The 24,653-nt window shown below is 43.4% G+C and overlaps 1 protein-coding gene across 1 annotated transcript in view; it reads left to right on the top strand.

Annotated features, from left to right (window-relative positions):
* lrguk (leucine-rich repeats and guanylate kinase domain containing) overlaps window positions 1–24,653 on the top strand; it is a 146,015-nt gene that overhangs the window by 11,961 nt on the left and 109,401 nt on the right. Inside the window, exons 6-10 of the mRNA XM_086010866.1 lie at window positions 4,314–4,457; window positions 5,505–5,585; window positions 9,801–9,887; window positions 12,872–12,978; window positions 19,945–20,064. Of these exons, the coding sequence (XP_085866992.1) occupies window positions 4,314–4,457; window positions 5,505–5,585; window positions 9,801–9,887; window positions 12,872–12,978; window positions 19,945–20,064 (539 nt within the window). The remainder of the gene's footprint in view (window positions 1–4,313; window positions 4,458–5,504; window positions 5,586–9,800; window positions 9,888–12,871; window positions 12,979–19,944; window positions 20,065–24,653) is intronic.

The following is a 24,653-nucleotide window of genomic DNA, read 5'->3' as shown; positions in this document are numbered from 1 at the left end:
ACACTTTTAGCTCATTTTAGTTACTGCTTTTACTAGCTGTATTCTTGCCTTGTTTCTGTGCTGCCGCATGGTGCGGAGTGATACAAGATGTCTGACGCTGCACTGTGCACTGCCCGTGCACAGTGTGCCACATAGCAATATAACAACACCATACCAAAGTAGTTCCGTTTAACGATGTGATACTATAACAATGTAACATCCCTCTTTCTCAAAAAACTAAAACATGAAATTTAACAATTTAAATTAACATATTATATCTAAACTATTATTATCAACTACAAAGAATCATGAGTTTTTTTTTATTCGCGATATCGCTCAGGTGGTTGGATGTTGTCCCTCCATCTTGTAGATTTGGTGGTGACCATTCCTCTCTGCGGTGTTTTGGTGTGTTCCGCTCTCGTTGTTGTTGCTGTCACCTTTGGAGTTGGAGTGTGCATGCTCGTGGTTGTTTGATTTGTAGCGCTTGTTTCTGGTGTTGTACTGCTTGTGGTAGCTGGTGTTGTCAATGTTGCTGATGTTGTCTGCTGCTTATCCAGTTCAGGTGAAGGTCTGATGTGGAGTCTGTTCCGTCTGTATTGGTTACCAGGTTCAGTCTCTACGAAGTAGGATCTTGGAGTATCAGCTTTTCTAATGACCTTGGCTGGATTCCAGGTTTTCAACACCGGGTCTTCCACATGCACTGATTGTCCATTCAGCAATTCTGGTAGCGTCTTTGCATGTTTATCGTAATGTTTGCTTCCTACGATTTGTGCTTCTGCCAGCTTCTGTCTGAAGTCCTCCTGGTCCTGGGGAGGATGTATTTTTGCTGGTAGTGTAGTCTTAAACTTCCTCCCATTCAGCAATTCCGCAGGTGATTTCATGTCTGCTTTCAGTGGTGTTGATCTGAGTGATAGGAGGGCAAGGTCTTGGTCTTCCCCCATCTCACTACTTTTGATGAGAGTTCTCTTGACAGTCTGTATCTGTCTTTCGATGAACCCGTGTCCCCTTGGGAAATGTGGGGATGAGGTTACTATTTTGAACCCATACTTTTTTGCCAGAGCTCTGAATTCACTTGATGTGAACTGGGTTCCATTGTCACAGATTACCTTTTCTGGGATTCCTTGTTCAGCAAACAAGCTCTTTGCAATCCTGGTGGTAGTTGTGGCTCTCAAGTCTTTCATCCTTCTCACAAAAGGAAACTTGGAATAGTAATCTGCCACTATGAGATACCATTCTTGATTGCACACGAAGAGATCTGCCCCAACAGTATGCCATGGTCTTGATGGTATTTCACTAGGTATCATCTCTTTCTGTTGTGCATTTTTGTATTTCTGGCATATACCACATGCAGAGACCATCTGTTCGATATTTTTGTACATTCCTATCCAGTATACAGCTGATCTGGCTCTCAGCTTGCATTTCTCCATTCCCATGTGGCCTTCATGTATGAGATGGAGAAGTTGTGTCTGCATCGTCTTTGGCACGATGATCCTCGATCCAGCAAGGAGAATACCGTCTTCTACTGCAATATCGTCTTTAATCGTCCAGTATTGACGAATTGTCGCCTGTACCTGCTGGATTCTCTCCGGCCACCCCTGTATTACTTGTGTGAGTAGTTGCAACTCCTCATCTTTGCTAGTCTCATCTCTGATTTGACTGAGCTTTGTAGGGGTAACATTCACTAAGTGGTGGATTTTTACTGTTAGGCCCTCCACCTCGTGTTTCCCATATGGTGACAATCGAGACAACGCATCTGCTAGCACCATTTCCTTTCCTGGCTTATATTTAAGCGTGAAGTCATAGCTTTGGATCCTTAGAAGTAGTCTTTGCAGTCTTGCAGGCGCTTTGCACAGATTCTTCTTATAGATCTGTTCTAGTGGACGATGGTCACTCTCTATTGTAAATCGCCTGCCATATAGGTATGTATGGAATTTCTCGCATCCGTACACTACTGCTAATAGTTCTCTTTCTATGTTGGCGTATCTCGCCTCGGCTGACGTCAAGGCCTTTGATGCGAAAGCTATCTGCTTTCCTTCCTGCACCAGAGCTGCCCCTAGTCCTCTGGTAGAAGCGTCTACTTGCAGAGTGACTGGTTTTCTTCTGTCATAATATGACAGACTTGTTTCTTTGCAGAATATATATATTTTTAAAAAAAAGCTTTTTTAGAAGAATCAAATACAAAGATATTGACGGTTTCAACGATCACTATCAGATGGTTCGCTGTTTAATAATATATCCAATGTATTGGGAGTTTAGGTGCCAATCAAAGGCTGTCCAGGCCCACAGAGCCACTTGGCAAATTTCAATTGTGCCGTAAAAACCTTTTTTATATTCAAGTCTTTATTAAGCTTTTAATTGGAAATTACAGCATGCCATCATGCTAAACAGCCTCCAGAAAGCTGGCATAAAACACCATATGTTCAGTGCAGTGAAGGAAAGTGTAAATGCTCTTTAAATAAGGAGGACTCGAGTCTGGATGCTTGGGTCGGTATTGTGACAGGTGAGTACTCATCCTGAATATGTGCCAAGTGTATGTCCTTTTTATACCAATTAGTTTTATAGCTATTGTAATTCACAGTTTTTTGCAGTGGAACTCTACATGTATCCCATTTTGTGAGAGTGGACATGCTGTGATGATGCAGTGGCCATGAGTGCTCTTGCACTTTTCACCTTTAGAAACATTGGCAGTGCTGTGCTGATTGTCTTGTTCGCAGACCAATTGTGACATTTCTTATTTGTTGTTCGCAGGACCATAGATTATTACAGTACAGAAATAGGCCCTTCGGCCCATCAAGTCAATGCTGATGTTTTTCTCCACATGAGCAACCTAGTCTAATCCCACTCTCCTGCTTGTTCCACTCCTTTTCAATATTCCTCTTGTTCAAGCAGCTATCTAATTCCCTAAGAAGAATTATGGACTCGACTTCAACAATGGCACCGAGTTTCACATTCCAACCGTAAAGAGAGGTTTTTTATCCCCTTTTTAATTCTTGTGTTTGTCTTAAATTTGAGCTTTCTCATTACGATCTCATTACCTAATTGAAACAATCTATCACTATTTACTTTAACCCTTCAGAATCTGGAAGAAGTCCCTCAGGTAATTCCCTTAACCTTCTCTGCTCCAGTTAAAAAAAAAAGCCCTGACTTCTCAAATCTCTCTTCGTAACTGTAAGTTACCCCTCATTTCTGATAATATCCCAGTGAACCTATGCTGCACCTTTTCTATTAAATTCAATATTACCTTCTTGCTTTTGTATTCAATGCCTGTAGATATCAAACTAAGCATTCAGGTGAAACAGCGATTTACTTGTACTTCTCGCAATCTAGTATACTGTATTCGCTGCTCACGATGCGGTCTCCTCTACATTGGGGAGACCAAACGCAGATTGGGTGACCGCTTTGCGGAACACCTCCGTTCAGTCCGTAAGGGTGACCCCGAGCTTCCGGTCGCCTGTCATTTCAATTCACCGCTCCATTCCCACTCGGACCTCACCGTCCTTGGCCTCTTGTACTGTTCCACGGAAGCTCAACGTAAACTCGAGGAACAGCACCTCATCTTCCGATTAGGCACTCTGCAGCCTTCCGGTCTCAATATTGAGTTCAACAATTTCAGATCATAACCTTGGCCCCTATTTCATTTTCACTTATATTTTTCCACTCCTTTCCTTCCCCCCCTCCTTTCCTTTTGTTTCTCTCTCACACCTGGCAGCTATCTTTTACCCTGCCAGTACACTTTACACCCAATCACAGCCTATTACCATCTCGTCTAGCTTCTAATCTCTTTTACTTCTTTTGGTTCTTTTATTCTTTTGTCCGATCGCAGCCCTGCCTTCGATCCAGTTCCTTTTCTCTCCAGTTTTGAAGAAGGGTCAAACCCGAAACGTCAACTCAAATTTCTCTCCACGGATGTTGCCTGACTTGCTGAGTTTTTCCAGCATTTTCTGTTGTTATTAAGCATTCTGTTTGCCTTTTTAATGGCTGTATCTTGTGCTACAACCTTTTAATGTGTATCCAGACACCCAGGTCCCACTGCTACTCTGCTCCATTTAAAATCTTACCATTTTGACATAGATACCGATGCATCTGATTCAAAAAGAAATTGTATTAGTAGCTCCTCGTCTTTTATTTCTTTGTTCTCTTAGCAATGCTATGAATGTTTTTTTAAAAAAAAGAATTGCTGAATGCAGCAATGCAACTGAATCCCTGAAAAGATGCAGAACTCTTTGTATAAAAGCAGGAAATTCTGACAATTCCATGGGGGATAGAAAATCAAGAACAAATTACCTCAAAATGCCAAATATTTTCTTCCTCCTATGCTTATAATTTATTCACAGCGAGGTAACCAGCTCACAAACGTGAGTGGACTGGCAAATATGAAATGCCTGCGCAAGCTTGATTTGTCGAACAATAAAATAGAAACTTTGATTGGTTTGGAGGACCACGACCTGCTGGAAACTATCGACCTGGAGAACAATCAGGTAAGAATCTGTTCAGGGTGGGAATGCAAGGTTTACTCATTTCCATTTCAACCTGGTTTGTGAATTAAGGTGTATAAGGTGGACTTGTACAGTTTTCAGCGAGCGGGCTCCTGTTCAGCTAACCATGTTGAGTCTGTAGCATGCACATGTGTTGAAAAATGGGTATATTGTGACTGAGTTAACAGCTTGAGGTGTGTAGGGTGAGGTTCCTGTGGCTGAATTTTCTGCTTTTCAAAGCAAAGGATATTAGTCCTGGGAAATAAAACACCGTTTCCCTCTTCTGTCACTCAATATCAGCATCTAGCATTTCCAAGTCTGGTGCAGGATGAGCCAGATGTAGAGCAAAGCTTCTTCCACAATCTAACATCAGTGTACCAGCTTTTTCCGCTCTGCAACATCAATGTTCCATAGTTCCAAACTCCATAGAGCACTATCCTCTGCAGCAGTGAGATATTTCCATTTCCCATACCAGCCATTGCTGCTTTCCTATGAATGAGATTGCCAAACGATGAGTTTTGTGCTCTGGATCCACGCTTGATATGAACTGAAAGCAGTTCTACCCAAGGAGACTTCACGTGGGACCATATAATCATCAGAGAGGAGAAGCTTTCATTCTGTGAGTCTGGGTTGGATCAGACCCAATCCCCAAGCATTGAGTCACTCCACCATAAAAGTCTTTAAAGTTGCGTAAAAATATATTTCTTCTATTATCCTTTAAATATATGGTCTGGGAACTGTGTAAATATATTTCCTAATTCACATTCAATCTTGCAGGGTCATAATTAGCTGCAGAGACTAGGAGTACCGTCCAATTAGTTTTCCCCTCTTCGCCCAGCCTCCTGGCAGCTTTAACAGATGAGAACATCTTTCAGACAAATTGCAAGTAATACAATTGGTATTACATTTTCGTTGCTCAAAACTGCTGATGAATGTTGACCTGTAGCAGGGAAGTATTGATGATCTGTTAAGACATCCAATGCCATATAAAGATCTAAAAGATGCTTAAAAAGAAGTCTTTGTTCATTATATTGACTTTTATCTTATCAGATCAGTGACCTGAATGAAATTAAGCACATGCAAAACCTTCTACTTCTCCGAGTCCTGAATCTACTCCGGAACCCAATCCAGGTACTGGGCGTTGGACTGCTTACACACACGTCGGAGCGGTGCTTAACCGGGAACCAATGTAGGTCAGTGAGCACAGGGGTAATGAGTGAACGGGACTTGGTGCGAGTTAGGACACGGGCAGCCAAGTTTTGGATGGCTTCGGCCTTTCCAATATTTAATTGGAGAAAATTTCTGCTCATCCAGAACTGTATGTCGGCCAAGCAGTCTGACAATTTAGAGACCGTGGAGGGGTCGAGAGAAGAAGTAGTGAGGTACAGCTGGGTGTCGTTAGCATACATGTGGAAACTGATGCTGTGTTTTTGGATGATGTCACCATGGGGCAACATGTAGATGAGAAATAGCAGGGGGCCAAGGATAGATCCTTGGGGGACCCCAGAGGTAACGATGCGGGAGCTGGAAGAGAAGCCGTTGCAGGTGATTCTCTGGCTATGATTAGATAGATAAGAATGGAACCAGGCGAGTGCAGTCCCACCCAGCTGGATGATGGTGAAGAGGCATTGGAGAAGGATGGCGTGGTCAACCGCATCAAAGACTGCAGACAAGTCAAGAAGAATGAGAAGGGATAGTTTACCTTTGTCACAGTCACAAAAGATGTCATTTGTGACTGATGAGAGCTGTTTCGGTACTGTGGCAAGGCACAATCTTATACCAAATTTTACCTTTGATCACTACATTCTATGCATACCACCAATAAATCATTGTACATCAAAGATGCATACAAATGCCACAGAATAACTAAATAACCAGGCACTCCACTCTTATTGTTTTATTGCTGTTATAAACTCGCCATTCCCTGAACAGAAGTGACCTGATCCCCGATCTGATAGGCACGCAGGTCAGCCCTCTGGTCTGTGGAGATATATTTGCTTTAAAATCCCCTTACTCAATTTACAACCCATGCTCGGCAGAAAGCTGTTTTAACTTTTAACTCCTCATGTGCGAATCTCTCAGAGATTGCGGGTGGAGGGGTGCAGAAGAGCAGGGGGTGGAATTCAGCAGACCAACTTCCTTCGCCAGCCATGTGGATAGAGAAATAACAACAGAAAATGCTGGAAACACTCAGCAGGTCAGGCAGCATCTGTGGAGAGAGAAAAACAGAGTTTCAAGTCTGTGGCCCTTTGTCAGAATTGGAAAAAGTTAGAGATGTAACAGATTTTAAGCAGGTGCAGAGGCAGGGAAAGGGGGGAGAGGTGGAAAGCAGGAGTGGTGAAATGTTACAAATGGGGATGGCAGAATCATCAACAGCGATGCCTGAAAAAATAGGGGCAGAGGTTATAGTCTGAAATTGTTGAACTCCGAGTCCAGAAGGCTGTAAAGTGCCTCGTAGAAAGATGAGGTGCTGTTCCTCGAGCTTACGTTGAGCTTCATTGGAACAATGTAAGAGGCCGAGAACAGAGAGGTCGGAGTGGAGTGGAGAATTAAAGTGACAGACGACCGGAAGCTCAGGGTCACCCTTAGGGACTGAACGGAGGTGTTCCGCAAAGCGATCGCCCAATCTGTGTTTGGTCTCCCCAATGTAGAGGAGACCGCATCGTGAGCAGCGAATACAGTATACTAAATTGCAAGAAGTACAAGTAAATCGCTGTTTCACCTGGAAGAAGTGTTTGAGGCCCTGGACAGTGGGAAGGGAGGAGGTAAAAGGGCAGTGTTGCATCTCCTGCGCTTGCATGGGAAGGTACTGTGGGGAGGGGAGGGGCTGTTGGGGGTGATTGAGGAGTGGACCAGGGTGTCGTGGAGGGAGCGGTCCCTTCAGAATGCTGAAAGGGGAGGGGGAAGATGTGTTTGGTGGTGGGATCACGCTAGAGGTGGCGGAAATGGCGGAGGATGATCCGTTGAATGTGGAGGCTGGTGGGGTGAAAAGTGAGGACAAGGGGAACCCTATCGTGGTTCTGGGAGGGAGGGGAAGGGGTGAGAGCAGAAGTGTGGGAAATGGAACGGACATGGTCAAGGGCCGTGTCAACCACAGTAGAGGGGAATCCTCAGTTGAGGAACAAGGAAGACATGTCGGAAGCACTGGCTAAAATTCAGTACCAGAAGTATACTCGTAATTGGCGACAGATATCTTTATATTATCATTGCATCAAATTGTACATTTTAATTATGAAGATCTGTAATGTTGAGAAAAAAGCTGATTCATGGGTGTGTTGGTCCTTTCAATATCAGATGATTAGACATGGAATTGATGGTGTCATATCATTTAAAGGGTTGTATCTTGGAAAAAATAAAAGTACTGAACCAAATTGTGCCTAACCAATATTGTGACTGCCTGTTTCAAAAACATATTAACCTAGAAACTATTTATAATATAAGCAGGTGTTAAAAGTTTGTATGATAACAGCATAGAAATATCAGCTGTGATATTACTAAACAGATAAAACAGCAAGGTCACATTAATCTATGGTACTGTGGTCACTAATTTTTTTAATAACTAGTTTGGAATTGGTGCTCTGGTCTTGATTACATTGTTGAAACTGCAGTCAAGACCTAAGTTTTGACTCTACTGAAAAGCATTAGGCATTACTGAGATCCCAGTGGAATCAGTGCCCATCTTCAAGGTTAATTAGACTTCAGCACTACCATTGTCATCACCAGTCAGAAGCTTCTATTTTGAATCTTGTCGGTGTGAAGCCCCATAAGTTTTGGGGAGGGTGACCCTAGGCCTGGCTATTACTGCTTCGCTTCAGTCAGCGCAAATTCCTCTTTGTTTTCCATTAAATTTGTGGGAAGTTTGGGAACTTTTCTTCAAGTCACTGTGATTGTCGAGGAAGCAAAGCGATCTCCAAAAGGTCAGTGTCCTCAGCGAGCTCTTCAACATCCATGACAGGCAGGTCTTCTCAAAGCTGCAGAAGAGAAAAGGAACTGGAATATAGGTTTTAAAAACTCCTTCAAGAAAAATGACCAGAAAGAGGAATTTAGATTCTGCATATGAATACTTTTATTAAAATGTTATTAACGAGTTTCCTGCAACATTTGGTTCCACTCCTATTTTAATTAAATAACACATGTTCTCACTTATAAAATGAATATATTATTTATTTGAAATGGTGTTTTGTAGACTTAGGATACATTTAATTTTTTTGTCTGTGTATGACATATGTTTAACTCTTTTTAAATGCTCATCTGCGTTACAGACTTGCTGTGAATTTTAAATTATTAATCATCTGCATTTGTTTAATTTTAGTTCTGATGTGTGTTGCAGATATATTTTTAACTATTGACTGTGCAAGGCATGTGCTTCCCCCCACCCCACGCCCCCTTCCTCCTCCTCTTGAAGCTAAGCAACCCATGTAATCTTGCCCAACTGGCTACTTTTTAATGAATGAATCTCAGGTGTGAGTGCCAGCAATTCTATACCCTAAAGGCATCCCAGCTAAGCATGTTTCTATTTTCCTCCCAACATCCATAACACATTCACTTCCAACAGGGATCACTAGGCAGCAATCAGGAGCTTCTGGACAGTTTTTTTTAAATGTGCCACCCCCTCCCATGATCCAGTGATGCTGAGGCCACCAGTAACCCCATCCAATGCCACCCTGTCTGAGATCAGTATCAGGTGCCAGGTGCAGGGCCCTCCAAATCTATGTGGCTTACTGTCCTGAGTAGCACTTCACCGTTAATTCCAAATACAAAAGTCTTACAAGCTGTTCCTCCTGCTGCATCGTCACTGTGTTGAAATTGAGAATTATTGCACAATCTCTGACTCGTTCCTTCTCGGGATCACTAAACTATAGAACTCCTTATCTCCCTCAAGCTGCATTTCTTCCAACACTCTGCTGAATTTTCAAACCCGTGCTGCCACTACCTCTTGATTTTACTTGTCTTCCTATTCTTTTCAACCTTGGTGGTGCCCTAAACTATATGGGAACAGGTTAGTACCCTTCTCCATCCCTCCCCCCCCCAACCCCCTTTTTATTGACACTAAGGTATGTAAGGATAGCCCATAACTATCTTGCACTTCAACAGTTTAAAAAAAAAAATGCCTTCCCGTGCACAGTGAGAAAATGAGAGTCTTGGAAATAAATTTCACGGAAATTATTTGAAATCTAATTTCCAAAAAGTATTCAAAATTTAGGAGAAAGAAATTGAGCCACAAGAAGATCCCATTTGGCAAACCTCATGGTTGTGTGTCTGTCCAATATATTAATTTCTATGAAACTATTTAAAACTCAATCCTTGTACTAAGCCAGTTCTTTCTTGCTTATTTTTTGCTAATAGGAAAACCCAGATTATTTGTTCTGGGTCCTTTTCATGGTGCAGAAACTGACCAAACTGGATCATAAAAGAGTGAAAGCATCTGATAAGGTAAATTGAATGATTCTTTGGAAATTACTAATAGGGCCTAGTAAATTGGTAACACTTATATCCACATCCTGTAATGCAACTTTATGCATCTGTAATAAAACAAATGTTTCAAAATTGCTTTTGTTACTGGGCCTCAGTGCACTCCTGTGCAAAATGCTGTAATTGCTGTACATGTCCAAACGTATTGCAGTTTTAAATAGTTTTCATTGTCTTTCTGTGTGATCACTGTTTACTTTTGCTAGGAAAGTCTTAATTTGATGACAGGTTTTGAAGATTAATTTATGAGCACTCAACCCAAGGAAATGTACAGAGTGACCATTTTTTAAACCTCTTGTCAGCAAAGCTAAGCCACAAATACTGCCCCCCCCCCCCCCCCCATAAAAACTTTTAGTTGAACTTAAAGTGTGAACAGTAACTGAAAAGTGAATGTCGTGATGAAAGCACAGGCTGAATTTATGTATCAGCAGATAGCCTTAATTCCTTGAAAGCAGTGCAGGAGATAATGATGAAGGCCTGTCTCCTCAAGGCTACTGTTTGAGCTGCTATCTTGTTCTTCTTGCGTTTTGCGACTTTCAAAAATTATTACCTCAGGCCAAACAGTCACGAAGAACTATTGGCATTCTATAGGAGGTGATTGGGCGCCTTATCACCTTTTTCAGCATCTTGAGGGTATTCTCAATTAAGTCTGTTTATCATCAATCTGTGTGTGACCCTTAGTAAACTTAATAGAGTTTATTACACTAAGTACTGTACTTAATTTCATTTAATTTAATTGGGTTTCTGCCTTATTCCTGTCTTCAGTGGAGTGTGCAAATTCTTGCAGGATGCTTTGACTCACTGCCTCTAGATTTCAGCTTCTAACTGTGTTTCAGTAAAACTGTCTGATTCAGCAGCAACTGAGTAAGACAGTTTTATTAAAAGGACTAGAGGCGAAGAGCCAAAACATCCTGCAAGAATTTCCACACAGAACTGAAGACAGCAGTACTGTAAATCCAATTAATCATATATATAAGTTCAAAACAAATTTAGTGCACCAGGAATTGCACATGATTAATTAGGTTTCTGACTTATTCCTGTCTTCAGTACTGTTCAAAATTCTTCCTGGACATTTCGACTCACTGCTTTACATCTTCCTAATAAAACTGTCCAGTTCAAATTGCTGGGGAATTAGACAGTTTTATTGAAACCAAGAAGTTAGCGGTTGAGGGAGACTTGAGGCAGTAAATCAAAATGTTCTGGAAAAACTTCCACATACTATTGAAGACAGGGTTACCATATGCCCTGTGTATATATAGCAGTGATCACTATTGCCAAATCACTGTGATTGCTTCTGTGTTCCATTATACCTGTACTACATATATAATTTTGGATGATTGGCGGAGAGCATTTCAATCGAGCTTTTCTGATGGCAGTGAAATTTGAGAGTTTACAAATGCCATCCCTACACTGTTTCAATTACAGCTTTTCAAAACAATATCTGTTGGGTTTATAGTGGTGGTTTATGGCTCCAGCTAGCTTATGGTAGGATGTTCTTCAAACTATTGGCTATGTGCCAGTTACTTGACCTGAACAAAGTTCCAGTTTATTTTATTTATTGGATATCCTATAGAAACAACAGAGATAAAATTGTTTACTGGCAGAGGTTAATTGAAATTTTTATACGACTTCAAGCTTCAAGCTTCAACCTTAAACTGACAATACAGGGCTTCACACCTGCACAGTTTCTTGCAAAATGCTCTCCCATTGCATGTCTTGTGAGGGTCTGTAACTAGGCTTGTGCTAGATATCTCACTAAAAACAGTTGTGAGCAAAGTAAAATAAATTCCAATGTTATATCAAATGGATTGTCCTTATCTCTGGAACTGATGAGCTATGCAATCAGTGAAAGGTTATTTTGTGTGAAGCACCAATCTCCATCAACTGTACTATCACCTACAATTTCAAGAATATATACTATGGTCTCAAATGAATAACACATTAGGATCATAAGAACAATGTTCAATATAGATAAGTGTGAGGTGGTGCATTTTGGTAGGAAGAATAAGGAGGCCACATATTGCTTGCATACTAAAGGGGGTATTTTAACCCTAAAAAAACAGGTGACTTGGGGTCGGGTGGGAGGTTAAATAGTAAAAAATCTGAATTCCGACCCCAACCCGCCCATTTCTGGTTTTAACAGGGGCAGGTGGCCAACCTGCTCGCAGGAGGCAGGTTGGCACTTCAAATATTATAATGAGGCTGCGTGCCTCACGGTGATCCATCATTTTAAATATAACTCTGGGCGGGTGGGTTTTCCCAGGCTACGGGCAACCCGCCAGATAAAGGGAGGCGAGAACTGCTGGATCCAGGAGATAACTGCCTTTACACTTACCTGCTAGATCCAGCATTCCTGCCTCGCCAACCACCTGTTGTTTCCATGACATTCCTTGTTGTTCTTGACGGTAGAGGGCATAGGGAGGGAGGTTAGACAACCTAAGCACATAGCAAAATACTTTTAGATAAGGGAGTTAACTTTCTATGTACATGCTGGCAGAAAGGCATACCTCATCCATCGCCAATGCATATTGGAAAATCCTGTCTGCGATTTTGTGATATGTTAGAGCAGCAGGTGAAGTTCTAATCACCAGCAGGCATTTTTGAAAATTTAGGCCCGGATCTCAAGGGTCACATTTTTAATCTGCTTTCTTAAAATGTTTTTTACATCACACTTGGGCTGAATAGCCCTGTCATACTGGGATAGAATGGTACTAATAGTTTATCCATAAGCTAAGAATAATAATGCTGACTGTCTTGAAAGAAAGAAAGAAAGACTTGCATTTATATAGCACCTTTCACGACCACCGGACGTCTCCAAGCACTTTATAGCCAGCGAAGTACTTTTTCTCTTTTGGATTGTAGTCACTTTTGTCATGGGTGTCTTGGTGGCGTAATAATAATATAATAGTTCATGAAAAATACATTTACATTAACGTTTCCTCCCCCAGGTTATGGCAATCAATACATACAACCCTCCTGCTGAAGTGGTAGCTGCCAGCGATCACATGACCCATATTATGTATAGTTTTCTGCAGCGCCAGAGGATTTATGACAGGTATTCAAATTCTCCTTGATTGAAAATATTCTTTGCCTGTAGAGGGCGCTTAAACATTGCACAATCTTAAACCTATGGACTGGAACTTGAAGTAGTCCATTCAAACTTTTGATCCATTTGCTCATTGAAAGATCTCTTCCACTTCCAGCTGGTGCCCCATTTTGTGAAGCATTTTGGATTATTAATTTTTTGGTGAATTGTTCTCAATGAATGTAGGTTAGGTGACTTTTGAAACATTCCAAGTCTTATTTGCCTGATGCAACACTGTTAAAAGCCTCGTGTACTTACTGACAATGAATGTTGACCATAACATTTTCATTGCTTTCTCCGAGGGTCTCAGCACAAAATAATTCTTTCCCACCATAACACACATCATTTAAACTATGGTTGGCATCTGTTCAAAGTTGTGTATTTTAGTTTATTGGAGAATCATTTAAGAAACAGATGCTGTGATGGGGGGACTTTAGGTTCTTTTTGGATAGATGAATTTAGATGGGCCAAGGACTACGTAGGATATACAGCACAGAAACGAGCCATTTGGCCCAACCAGTCCATGCCGGCATTTATGCTCCACTTGAGCCTCCTCCCGTCTTTCCTCGGCTAACTCTGTCAGCATAACCCTCTATTCCCTTCTCCCGCGTATGCTTATCTAGCCTCCCCTTAAATGTATCTATACTATTTGCCTCAACTACTCCCTGTGATAGCGAGTTCCACATTCTCACCACTCTCTGGGGTAAAGAAGTTTCTTCTGGATTCCCTATTGGATTCCTTGGTGACTATCTTATATTGATGGCCTCTAATTATGCTCTTTCCCACAAGAAACACTATCTACTCTATCAAAACCTTTCATAATTTTAAAGACCTCAATTAGGTCACCCCTCAGCCTTTTTTTAAGCGAAAAGAGACCCAGCCAGTTCATCCTTTCCTGACAGGTATACCCTTGCATTTCTGGTATCATCCTTGTAAATCTTCTCTGCACCCTCTCCAGTGCCTCTATATCCTTATTATAATATGGCGACCAGAATTGTACGCAGTACTCCAAGTGTGGTCTAACCAAGGTTCGATACAGGTTTAGCATAACTTCCCTACTTTTCAATTCTATACCTCTAGAAATAAACCCTAGTGCCTGGTTTACTTTTTTATGGCCTTGTTAACCTGTGTCGCTACTTTTAGTGATTTGTGTGTTTGTACACCGAGATCCCTTTGCTCCTCTACCCCACCCAGACTTGCACCCTCCAAGTAATTAGTGACCTCCCTATTCTTCCTACCAAAATGTAATACCTCACATTTATCGGTGTTGAATTTCATTTGCCAATTATATGCCCATTCTGCAAGTTTATTAAGGTCTTCCTGTAATTTGTTGCAGTCCTCCTCAGTATTAACTATCTCTCCCAATTTGGTGTCATCCGTAAGGACCTTCCTCATCTGTATCTATCTTGTGATTAATATATCATTAAGTGCATTGAAACAGTCACTGGCATCCTCAACCCTTCTGGCTATTTCAGAAAGAAAAAGAAAGAAAGACTTGCATTGATATAGCGCCTTTCACCACCTCGGGATGCCCCAAAGTGCGTTACAGCCAATGAAGTACTTTTTGAACTGTAGTCACTGTTGTAATGTAGAAAACGTGGCAGCCAATTTGCACACAGCAAGCTCCCACAAACCGCAATGAGAAATGACCAGATAATCTTTTTTTAAATGACGTTGGTTGAGGGCTAACTATTGGCCAGGACAGGTATTGTCATTCATTATTGCCTATTTAGAGTTGCAGCCCCAAATTTCCACAGGCCTTCTGGTGCACTTCTGCCTTAAGTCCGCTGGGAGGCCTGGACTTCTATACCAGTTTCCACAGAGCCTTGTTTGGGGCCGAACCCCCTTCTGCCCCAAGGAAAGTCAACCACATCAGATGGGGTATAGCCAGGGGGAGGGGGACTGCCAGGGCAGGAGTTTCCTCAACCTCAGTCTGGCAGACAAGTAGCAGCTGGTATGCCAGCTGAAAAGAGACACACCGGCCACTGAAAGGCGCACGTGGGGCCCTCCTGTGAGTCCAGTCCAGAGTTGTGGGCTGGAGCCCCAAAGAATCATTTTGAAATTCACAGCTCCCTATTAAAGGGGACCAAGGAGGCAACCAAGGACTTTTGTTGGGGGTGATTGGTCAGCCTATACTGCATTCTCTGGCTTCCCTGGACTGGCTGGTGCCCGAGATGTGGGCGGGCACATGTAAATTATATTTAAATGAGGGGAATATGGCCTCTGTCATTTACACCTTTGGAGCAGGAGGTCAGGATTTTTTTTATTTTATAGATAAAATTGACCGATATCTGTCTTTCTTTCAACGTTCTGTTTGTTTTGTTCCCCAGCACTTGTATCATTATGATTAGGCAAATGAATTGATGAGGCGCACTTCAGCCCCTCGAGCCTGTTTCGCCATTCAATTAGATCATGGCTGATCCGTATGTTAACTCCATCTACCTGCTTTGGTTCCGTAACCCTTAATACCCTTGCCTAAGAAAAACCTGTCGGTCTCAGTTTTGAAATTTTCAATTGAACATTCTGTAACACATCTTGCATATTTGCTATCTGAACACTGCAGTTTTCTATACAATGTCCTGGAGGCAGTAAAAATATTGATTTTTAAGCAATAACAAATCATTTGCCTTAATCATGTAGCTGTTGGCAGTTAGCCAACAGCTACTTTCCCCTCCATGTTCTTGTGGCCAAGCACTCCTCTCACTAGAGCACCCTTCACTTTCTCCATGGAAGGCTTACTTATGGTGCCCAGCCTTTGACCCTTTACCTAAACCACCTTAACTACCGACTGTAACTATGGAAAGAGAATGACAAATTTCTTCTTTCCTAATTCCATTGCTCACTATTCTCCAAAGTTCTCATTAGACAATACTTTCAGGGACGAGCAGTCTAGTCTTCTTTGCCAAATAGCTCTTTCTCCCAGCTGGACAGGATTATCAGTGCCTCGAATGCACAGTAAAAATGCATTTTTAACCTATGACTGATCTGTCAATTGTTATATATTGCCCAAGTGTTTTATGGCCATTAATTCTAGATTTATACCCCTACTTGGTCTTCTACCATTTCTCAGGTGATGGCCACACATTCATGTGCTTTTTATAGGTTTACATAATCTCTTAGTTTATCTTCAAGTTTAACTGCAGTACACTGCACTCCCTCTGCTGTTTATTCCAACCTCTCTCCACTTTATACCTTGCATTATCTGCAAACTGAAGGAAAATCTGTCAATTTTAACTGAAATTTCAGTTGAAACTGAGGATTACCAAATTGGCTGCAGGTCATCAAAAGACCGATCGCTGTAGACAAGCTCCTCTTCAGTTCAGAGTCATATTCACTTAGTGAATGTATGCTGAGCTTCACACTTCCACTCCAATCACCGTGGCAAGTTAAACAAGCAGTGATTGACAGTTCATAATTAATTACATGCAGTGTTGATACATCGGCCTGTCCCTTGGCTCTAATGCCCATTTACCGCAGTGAAAGTGTTAAGGTTTATCAGTCGACAAAATATTTCAGAACACAACGGTGAGTGTGATCAGCTCCCAATGTTAGTTGGTACTTTTGAGAAACTGGTGTATTTCCCGACTGACTCAGTTAAGCGGGGACTGCATAATTTGGTGGCTACTGGTCCTGCCCAGCCGGATTGTCTGCATCTACTATGATGCTAACAGCCATATCAGCAGGACCTGGCAATGACCCTAGGGAACTGGCTGAACAGCCTTCAAGTCTGTAAAGAATCAGTTGCTGAGCCATTGCCATCTGCTGCAGGAAATCTGCAGTTGAACGACACCATAGGGTTGGCATTGTCAGTGGTAAGCAATTTTACCTCCGCACACAACATTTTTGGCTCCATCTCTTCCAGTCTAGCATTGACACTTTGTTTTAGTATCCGCCAATGTGCCACCTGCAAATGTATGAAACAGTTAGCTGACGCATCGGTCAGCATCACGAGCGATTTCATCGCCTTTCCTATTAAATAACACCAGGAACGTGGCATGGTTGCCTAATATCACCACACTGCAGAATTTGCTCAAGTACAAGGGCCCCTTGATGGTGGCCAGCAGGTTCCTGCTGCTCATTTGGGCCACTCCTTGCTTCTCCTCGCTGTGCTCTTTGACTCACCTGTTTAGCTCAGTAACTGTGTTCTCTGGGGTGTGTGTAACTCTGCTAAGCTTGCATTCGTTGGTGGGAGGGATGCAGGGTGCTGGCCCACTGGCATTGCTGGCAGGCTGCAGCTTCAGGTCTAGTGATAGAATAGTGACACATGCAGCAATGCTATCTCCAAGCGACATGTTCGAACAGAGCTCAGATTACACTCATCTTTTAAGTGGCTGCATCTCTCTAATTTTCCTAACCGCCCTTAAATCATATAATTTTGATACGGATTGAAGGCTCACCATGAATATGTAATTGGAGCTGTGTCTGGGAAATCACGGGAAATTGGCCTTGCTCGAAACCAGTCAGCATGGTGCTCCCATCATAGATGTTTGACCTATTTCTCTGTCCCCACAGCATATTTACTTTGAGACACTAATGCTATATCGTGCAATAAGATAAATATTCCTGCACAAGGATCTGGATTGTGCTTGAGCATTCGTTAAATCAAATCAAAACTTAGTCACATCAATCAATATTTTTTCAAAATCTCACCGTGGCCTCTAGAATGTTTCCTGAGCATGTCCCAGGCTAAGCATGATAGCTTAGTTTTGGTTTCTGACATCTCTTGAGGCTCATCACTTTCCTTGTGCCATAAGCAGCTGAGCTGAGATTGCCACTGAGGACCTTCACCATGTGCAAGAAAGTGAAATTTCATCCCCTCAGTCTGGATTCACTTTCCAGAAATGCTCTTGATTCACCGTCACACAAGAAAATATAGTTTGGAATGATTCTGAAGCTGTCTTATTAAATTCATCAGTTTGAGCCCATGGAAGCCAAAATTCAGAGTACCGTAGAAACATGAGAAATAGGACACTGGATAGTAACTTAAGTGAGGTCAGGATTGAAGTGCAGGAGGGGAGTAGGTTATCTAACCTTTCATAAGAACATCAGAAATAGGAGCAGGAGTAGGTCATTTGACCCCGCAAGCCTGCTCCGCCATTCAATAAGATCAGGGTTGATCTTTGACCTCAACTCCCCTTTCCTGCACTATCCCCATATCCCTTGATTTCCTTAATATCCAAAAATCTATCGCTCTCTGTCTTGATAAGAACATAAGATGTTCTAACATGAATTTAAAACTAGTAGTGTGTGCTGGGAAGAAAGTTTACTAATGCCTGCTCTGTCCCTATCTCTCTTTCTCTTTGCCACAGTAAAGATCCTGCATGGAATGAACACTGAACATAGTTCCCTGAGAGCACTCTAAGAGGGTGAAAATCGGCTCCTTTGTGCCTGCCGTTAGCGCCTCCGGGGGACGCTAACGGGGCGCAAAGGAGTTATCGCCCAGTGGGGCGGTGGGGCGAAAAAAGCGCCTCCCGCAAAATTCAGCAGGGCGTTGCTGAGGCACTACCCGAAAGCGCCGCACCCCTGCTGGTCGTGCTTCGGGCTGCTGCGCCTCCAGTGATGACATCTTAGTGCCCTGCCTCGTCTCCTTACTGCCTCGCGGCAAAAATTCACGCGGGCAGTGCCAACGCCAGCCTCACTGGTCGTGAGCTGGGCTGACCTCCGCTTGCGGGGCGGTTGTTAAAGGGGAGGTGCGGCCGCGACCCGTCCCATTTTTTTTGGCTGACCTCCAGGTCGGCCCTTCATGGCGTGCCGTGGCGTGGTCCTGGCCACCATCACGCAGTCCGGCACCACGCTGCTGTCATGGCACCACGCCGCTCTGGTGGCCTAGTTGGGGTCATCAGAGGCCTTGCAGAGTGCGCAGAGGCCCTCCCCTTTAACTGAAGGACTGGGGCGTTGAAACGCGGCAGCGCTCCGCGGAGTGTTGCCGTTCGCACCCGGACATCGCCTCAGTTACCGCCCCACCAGGAAGTAGAGCTCCCGACATTGCGCTCCACTTCCTAGGCGGGGCAGTAAAGCGAATTTTGCGGCCGGGCACAGGATGTCTCGCCTCACCAGCGTTACCGCCCTGAAACTGGGCGCTACCTAATTTTACGCCCTTAGTGTTGTTCGGTTGGGTAAAATTAGGAACTATAGTAGATTTTATGTTGGGCTTAGTGTGCGCAAGGTCTCCTGACCTCTGGGCTTTGTCCACCCAGCAATAAATTTGTTTGATTGGCTAAGGCTAACCTACGTCAAAGCAAAGCAGATCTTCGCAGCTGCCGGCCTTGGTGAATCCAGCAAATTTTGTTTGCCACCGGCTAGGCAGGACCCTTGTGCCCCGGCATGCCACTAAACCCAATATAAAACCAGCTTAAATCAGCAGTCTCAGTCACAAAGGCCACAATTTGATCAGCGCAAAAAAAAAAAACAATAAGTTATGTGAATTGCAAAAGAGGTTGGGAAATCCAGCACTGTGTTTGTCTGTAAAGAAAGAATGACTTGCATTTATACAGTGCCTTTCATGACCTCAGGATGTCACAAAGCGATTTACTGTCAATTAAGTACTTTTGAAGTGTAGTCACTGCTGTAATGTAGGAAATGCGGCAGCCAATTTGCGCACAGCAAGCTCCCACAAGTGGTAATGTGCTAATGACCAGATAATCTGTTTTAGGTGTTGGTTGAGGGATAAATATTGGCCCGGACACCAGGGATAACTCCCCTGCTTTCCTTCGAAACAGTGCCATGGGATTTCTTACGTCCACCTGAGAGGACACGTCCACTTGGTTTAACGTCTCATCCGATAGACACTATGTACAGTAAAATGTTCCTAAATGTTTGATTCCCTAACAATCCTGCTCTGCTCTTGTGAAAAGTGTACCTTTTTATTCTACTTCTCTTGTTTTAGAACTTCTAACAGGAGCTTTTTAAGAACCTGTTACTTGTTTTTCTCTGCAGCACCTTGCCTAACTTCGATATTCCATACCCCATGCTGGTTCTGGCAGGGCCCCAGGCCTCTGGAAAACGAGAACTTGCTCACATGCTTTGCCAAGAATTCAGTGACTATTTTGGATACTGGTAAGTAAAAACAAATAGTGATGGTCTTTCATTCATTAGTGTTTCATGAACTAATTGAATAAATTACTTGTAAAAGCAAAAGAAGGAAATCTGTGGGGACAACAGCCTTCCATTTCAATGGGTGTTTTATATTAATCCAAGCAAAACCTATTCAATGGGGGGAGGGTAGAAGGTGAATGTCTCTGAATAATGGTACTAGTTAAGATTGCTGAGCAGAACAATTAACATTTTTTTTAAAATTAAAAAAAAAATTGTATTTAATAGTAATTAGTAATTTGACTTTAATGAATTTATGAGTTCACATAAAACATTGAGGGTTAGGACAAACATATTGGCAGAACAACAGCAACTTGCATTCATATAGAGCCTTTAATGTAGTAAAACATCCCAAGGCGCTTAAGGTATTATGAATTCTCAATGTAATTATTATTGTGTTGCACTTTATTTGTTAATTAAAACATACAAGAGAGAGTGGGCTTATAACCAGTATCTTTGGATTTCTTTGGTTAGTACTCAGTGGAGTTGGTCTCGGAAAGAAGAGAAAGAACTTGCATTTATGTAGTTCCTATCGCATTCTGCGGACAGCTGAAAGTACTTAATGACCAATTAATTATTTTTGAATTATAGTGACTGTTATGTATATTGACGTGATAGCCAATTAGCACATGGCAAGGTCCCACAAACAGCAAAATGAGATGAGGTATTCTGTTTTTTCGTGGTGTTGGCTAGAGCATCCCGGCTGTTCTTTGACTAGTGCCATGGGGGTGCAGTTTAATATCGTTGTCGTCTTCTTGGGCAGTCCCTCGGAACCGAGGATGACTTGCTTCCACACTAAAAATGAGTTCTTAGGTGACTGATGAGTCCACTGCGGGGGACCTACAGTCTCTGTCACAGGTGGGGCAGACGCTGGTTGAAGGGGCGGGTGGGTGGGGTGCTTGGGTTGACGTGCACTCCTTCCGCTGTTTGTGCTTGGCTTCCACTTGCTCCCGGCAAAGAGACTCGAGGTGTTCGGCGCCTTCCCGGATGCTTCTCCTCCACTTTGTGCGGTCTTGGGCCAGGGATTCCCAGGTGTCAGTGGGGATGTTGCACTTTTTCAAGGAGGCTTTGAGGGTGTCCTTGAAGCGTTTCCTCTGCCCACCTGGGGCTCTCTTGCCGTGTCGGAGCTCCGAGTAGAGCGCTTGCTTTGGGAGTCTCGTATCTGGCATGCGGACGGTGTGGCCCGTCCATCGGAACTGATCGAGCTTGGTCAGACCTTCGATGCTGGGGATGTTGGCCTGAGCGAGAACACTGATGTTGGTGCGCCTATCCTGCCAATGGATTTGCAGGATCTTGCAGAGGCAGCGTTGGTGGTACCTCTCCAGTGCTTTGAGGTGCCTGCTGTACATGGTCCGTGTCTCTGAAGCATACAGGAGGGCGGGTATCACTACTGCTCTGTAGTCCATGAACTAAGCAGTTTAATGTATCATTTGAAAGACAACACCTTCAGCACTGCTTCAGTACTGCACTGACGTGTTGGCCTGGATTTGGTGCTGAAGTCCTGGAGTGGGGCTTGAACCCATATGCTTCTGTCTCACAGGCAAGAGTGGTACCAACTGACTTACATGTGCTAGTTTCATGCTGGTTTTGGGTAGAGATTCGCTTAAGAGTAAGTTTCTTGTCACTGCCAGATCATTGCACAGATGCATTTAAGGTAGGGTGACCATATTTTCTAGACCGAATCCGGGGACACACAGGGTGGGAGCACAGCAAAGTAATCAATACACGCTTCAAGAAAACTGGAATGGCGACTGACTTAATAAAACTCACTACGCACTTGGTTTGAGTATAAAGCAAGGCTTTAATCAACTGTTTCAGAACATGGAGGCCTAGTTGTACTTCACTAGTTCCTGTCTTACAAAATGTCCCTAGCAAGCTGGGCCCACGCCCGAGTATTTATACTCCTTGGACGGCACCACCAGCTGGCTGTCCAGTGTTATTTCATGAGTAATTTCTTTGAGGATGAGATTTATGACAGCGACTCTGTTGCTTCTGCTAGTAGAATACGCATGAGACGGCATTTTCACTTTACACCGAATCTTGTGTTCTGGCGATAGTGCTGTACCATCTATACTCGTCCCCGAATGCCCTAACTTTTAATTTCTCTGTTTTAAATCTGTTCCAAACAGACTGAGATTTTCTATATAAGGTGTGAAACACCCTCTGTCTCAGAAGGTTTCAGAAAAATCTTCCTGGTGGGAGAATTTAGAGCTTGTCTTATTAAAAAAAAATCACGATGCACCATACTGATCCACTGACCCACCAACACTCACCGCGCCCTCGACTTCTCCCGCGCATTGTAAAGGTTCCGTCCTCATCCAGTCACTGCTGACCGAAACACAGAGTCAGGTGACTCAATCCCCCAGAGTGCAGTGCAGCCCGAGCTATCGCTGGGGCCTTTTCTCCGCCGCGCTGCATTGTGGCGGGGCTGCCATCATTGCCTCTGTTCAACCAGCTCCTGGAATCCATTCCTGAGCTCAAACTAGGCATGAACAGGATGAGAAGCTCCCCCCGGTGTTTCTGTACATTCGTGTTTTAAAAAAAACAAACGATTGAATTTTTCCAGTTTATCCAGAAATAAGGATAAAATGCAACTCCTGCCAACTAGCGGTCCAATGACTATGGCTCCATTCGGGGACAAGTATCCTGAAATGGGGACTCTTCTGGGGATGTTGTTTGCCTGGGAACACAGTACCTAATCCAGGGACTTTCCCTGGAAAACGGGGAGGTATGACCAGCCTAATTTAAGGGGAAACTAGATAAGCATATGAGGGAGAAAAAAATAGAAGGTTCTGCTGATGGGGTTAGATGAAGAGGGGTGGGTGAAGGCTTGTGTGGAGCATGGACAAGTTGGGCCGAATGGCCTGTTTCTGTGCTGTACATTCTATGTAATGTAATTGCACTCCAGTATAAATTGTAGATGGAGTCACAGCTAAATTGGTCGTCTCATTAGCTTCCAGTTGGTAAGCAATGATGACATCTTAAACAATATTAATAGGTGTCAAACAAAGAGTGAACCGACTAGTGCGTGAAATGCGCAGGTATAAGAGAGTTATACAGGGCAGAGTATTAGATTTTGGGCAGGAGAAGACCATCGATCAATCTGACCTGCCCGCTTAGTTACCCCCTTTCCTTCCTGTAATATATCACAATGTCATTTTTATAGAGATATCTGACTTTGGGGGGGGGGGGGGAATAATTTTATGGGCAAGCTAAGTGGACCCATGAACTCTGTATTTGATCCATTAATATTGTGCTCTATTTCTACCATAAACCCATGGGTGGCTCAGCTGTATGGGTCGGGGGGGGGGAAGGAAGAAGAGTGGGAAAGCATTAGTGGTAGGGGATTTGATAGGGGAGCAGACAGGTACTTCTGCGGTCGTAGACGTAACTCCAGGATAGTATGTTGCCTCCCCGGTGCCAGGGTCAAGGATGTCACCGAGTGGCTGCAGAACATTCTGAGGGGGGAGGGTGCACAGCCAGAGGTCCTGGTCCATATCGGTACCAACGACATAGGTAGCAAGAGGGATGAGGTCTTGCAGGCAGATTTCAGGGAGCTAGGAAAGAGATTAAAAAGCAGGACCTCAAAGGTAGTAATCTCCGGATTACTCCTGGTGCCACGCGCTAGTGAGTATAGAAATAGGAGGATAGCGCAGATGAATGCGTGGCTAGAGAGATGGAGCAAGAGGGAGGGCTTTAGATTCCTGGGGCATTGGGACCTGTTCTGGGGGAAGTGGGACCTGTACAGGCCGGACGGGTTGCACCTCAACAGTGCCGGAGCCAATATCCTCACTGGGAGGTTTGGTCGTGCTGTTGGGGAGGGTTTAAACTAATTTGGCAGGGGGATGGGCACTAGGATGTAACATTAGAAAGGGGAAATAAAGTGCTCAAAGGATTGGGAGAGGCAGATAGCATTAAAGTAACAAATAGTAAGGTATTGGGTGGGGTCAAACTAAGAGAGAATACAGGATTGTCTAAGATGGGTTTACAGTGTATGTATGTGAATGCATGAAGCGTAGTAAACAAGGTAAGTGAGCTGCAGGCACAAATAGCCACATGGGAATATTATGTTGTGGCAATAACTGAGACCTGGCTCAAAAAAGGGCAGGATTGGGTATTAAATATTCCTGGTTATAAAGTGTTCAGGGAAGATAGGTGGTGTGGCAATATTGGCCAAGGAGAATGTTAGTGCTGGAGAGGGAGAATGTCATGGAGGGGTCAAGGACAGAATCTATATGGCTGGAGTTAAGAAATAATAGAGGTGCCATTACACTACTAGGTGTATTCTATAGACCACCAAATAGTGGGAAAGATATGGAGGAGCAAATTTGCAGAGAAATTAGAGAGGTGTGAGAACTATAGAGTAGTGATAATGGGGGACTTCAACTACCCTAATATAGACTGGCATCGTAATAGTGTTAAGGGCAGAGAAGGGGAAGAATTTCTGAAGTGTGTTCAGGAGAACTTTCTGGATCAGTATGTTTCCAGCCTGACGAGGGAGGAGGCATTGCTGGATCTGGTTCTGGGGAATGAGGTGGGTCAAGTGGAGCATA

The sequence above is a fragment of the Somniosus microcephalus genome, chromosome 17 (genome assembly GCF_052327205.1).
Source record: "Somniosus microcephalus isolate GS21.2 chromosome 17, FLI_Smic_1.0, whole genome shotgun sequence".
NCBI classification, from domain to species: domain Eukaryota; kingdom Metazoa; phylum Chordata; class Chondrichthyes; order Squaliformes; family Somniosidae; genus Somniosus; species Somniosus microcephalus.
The sequence above is the reverse complement of the archived record's forward strand: the minus strand, read 5'-3'. Positions and strand labels throughout refer to the sequence as shown.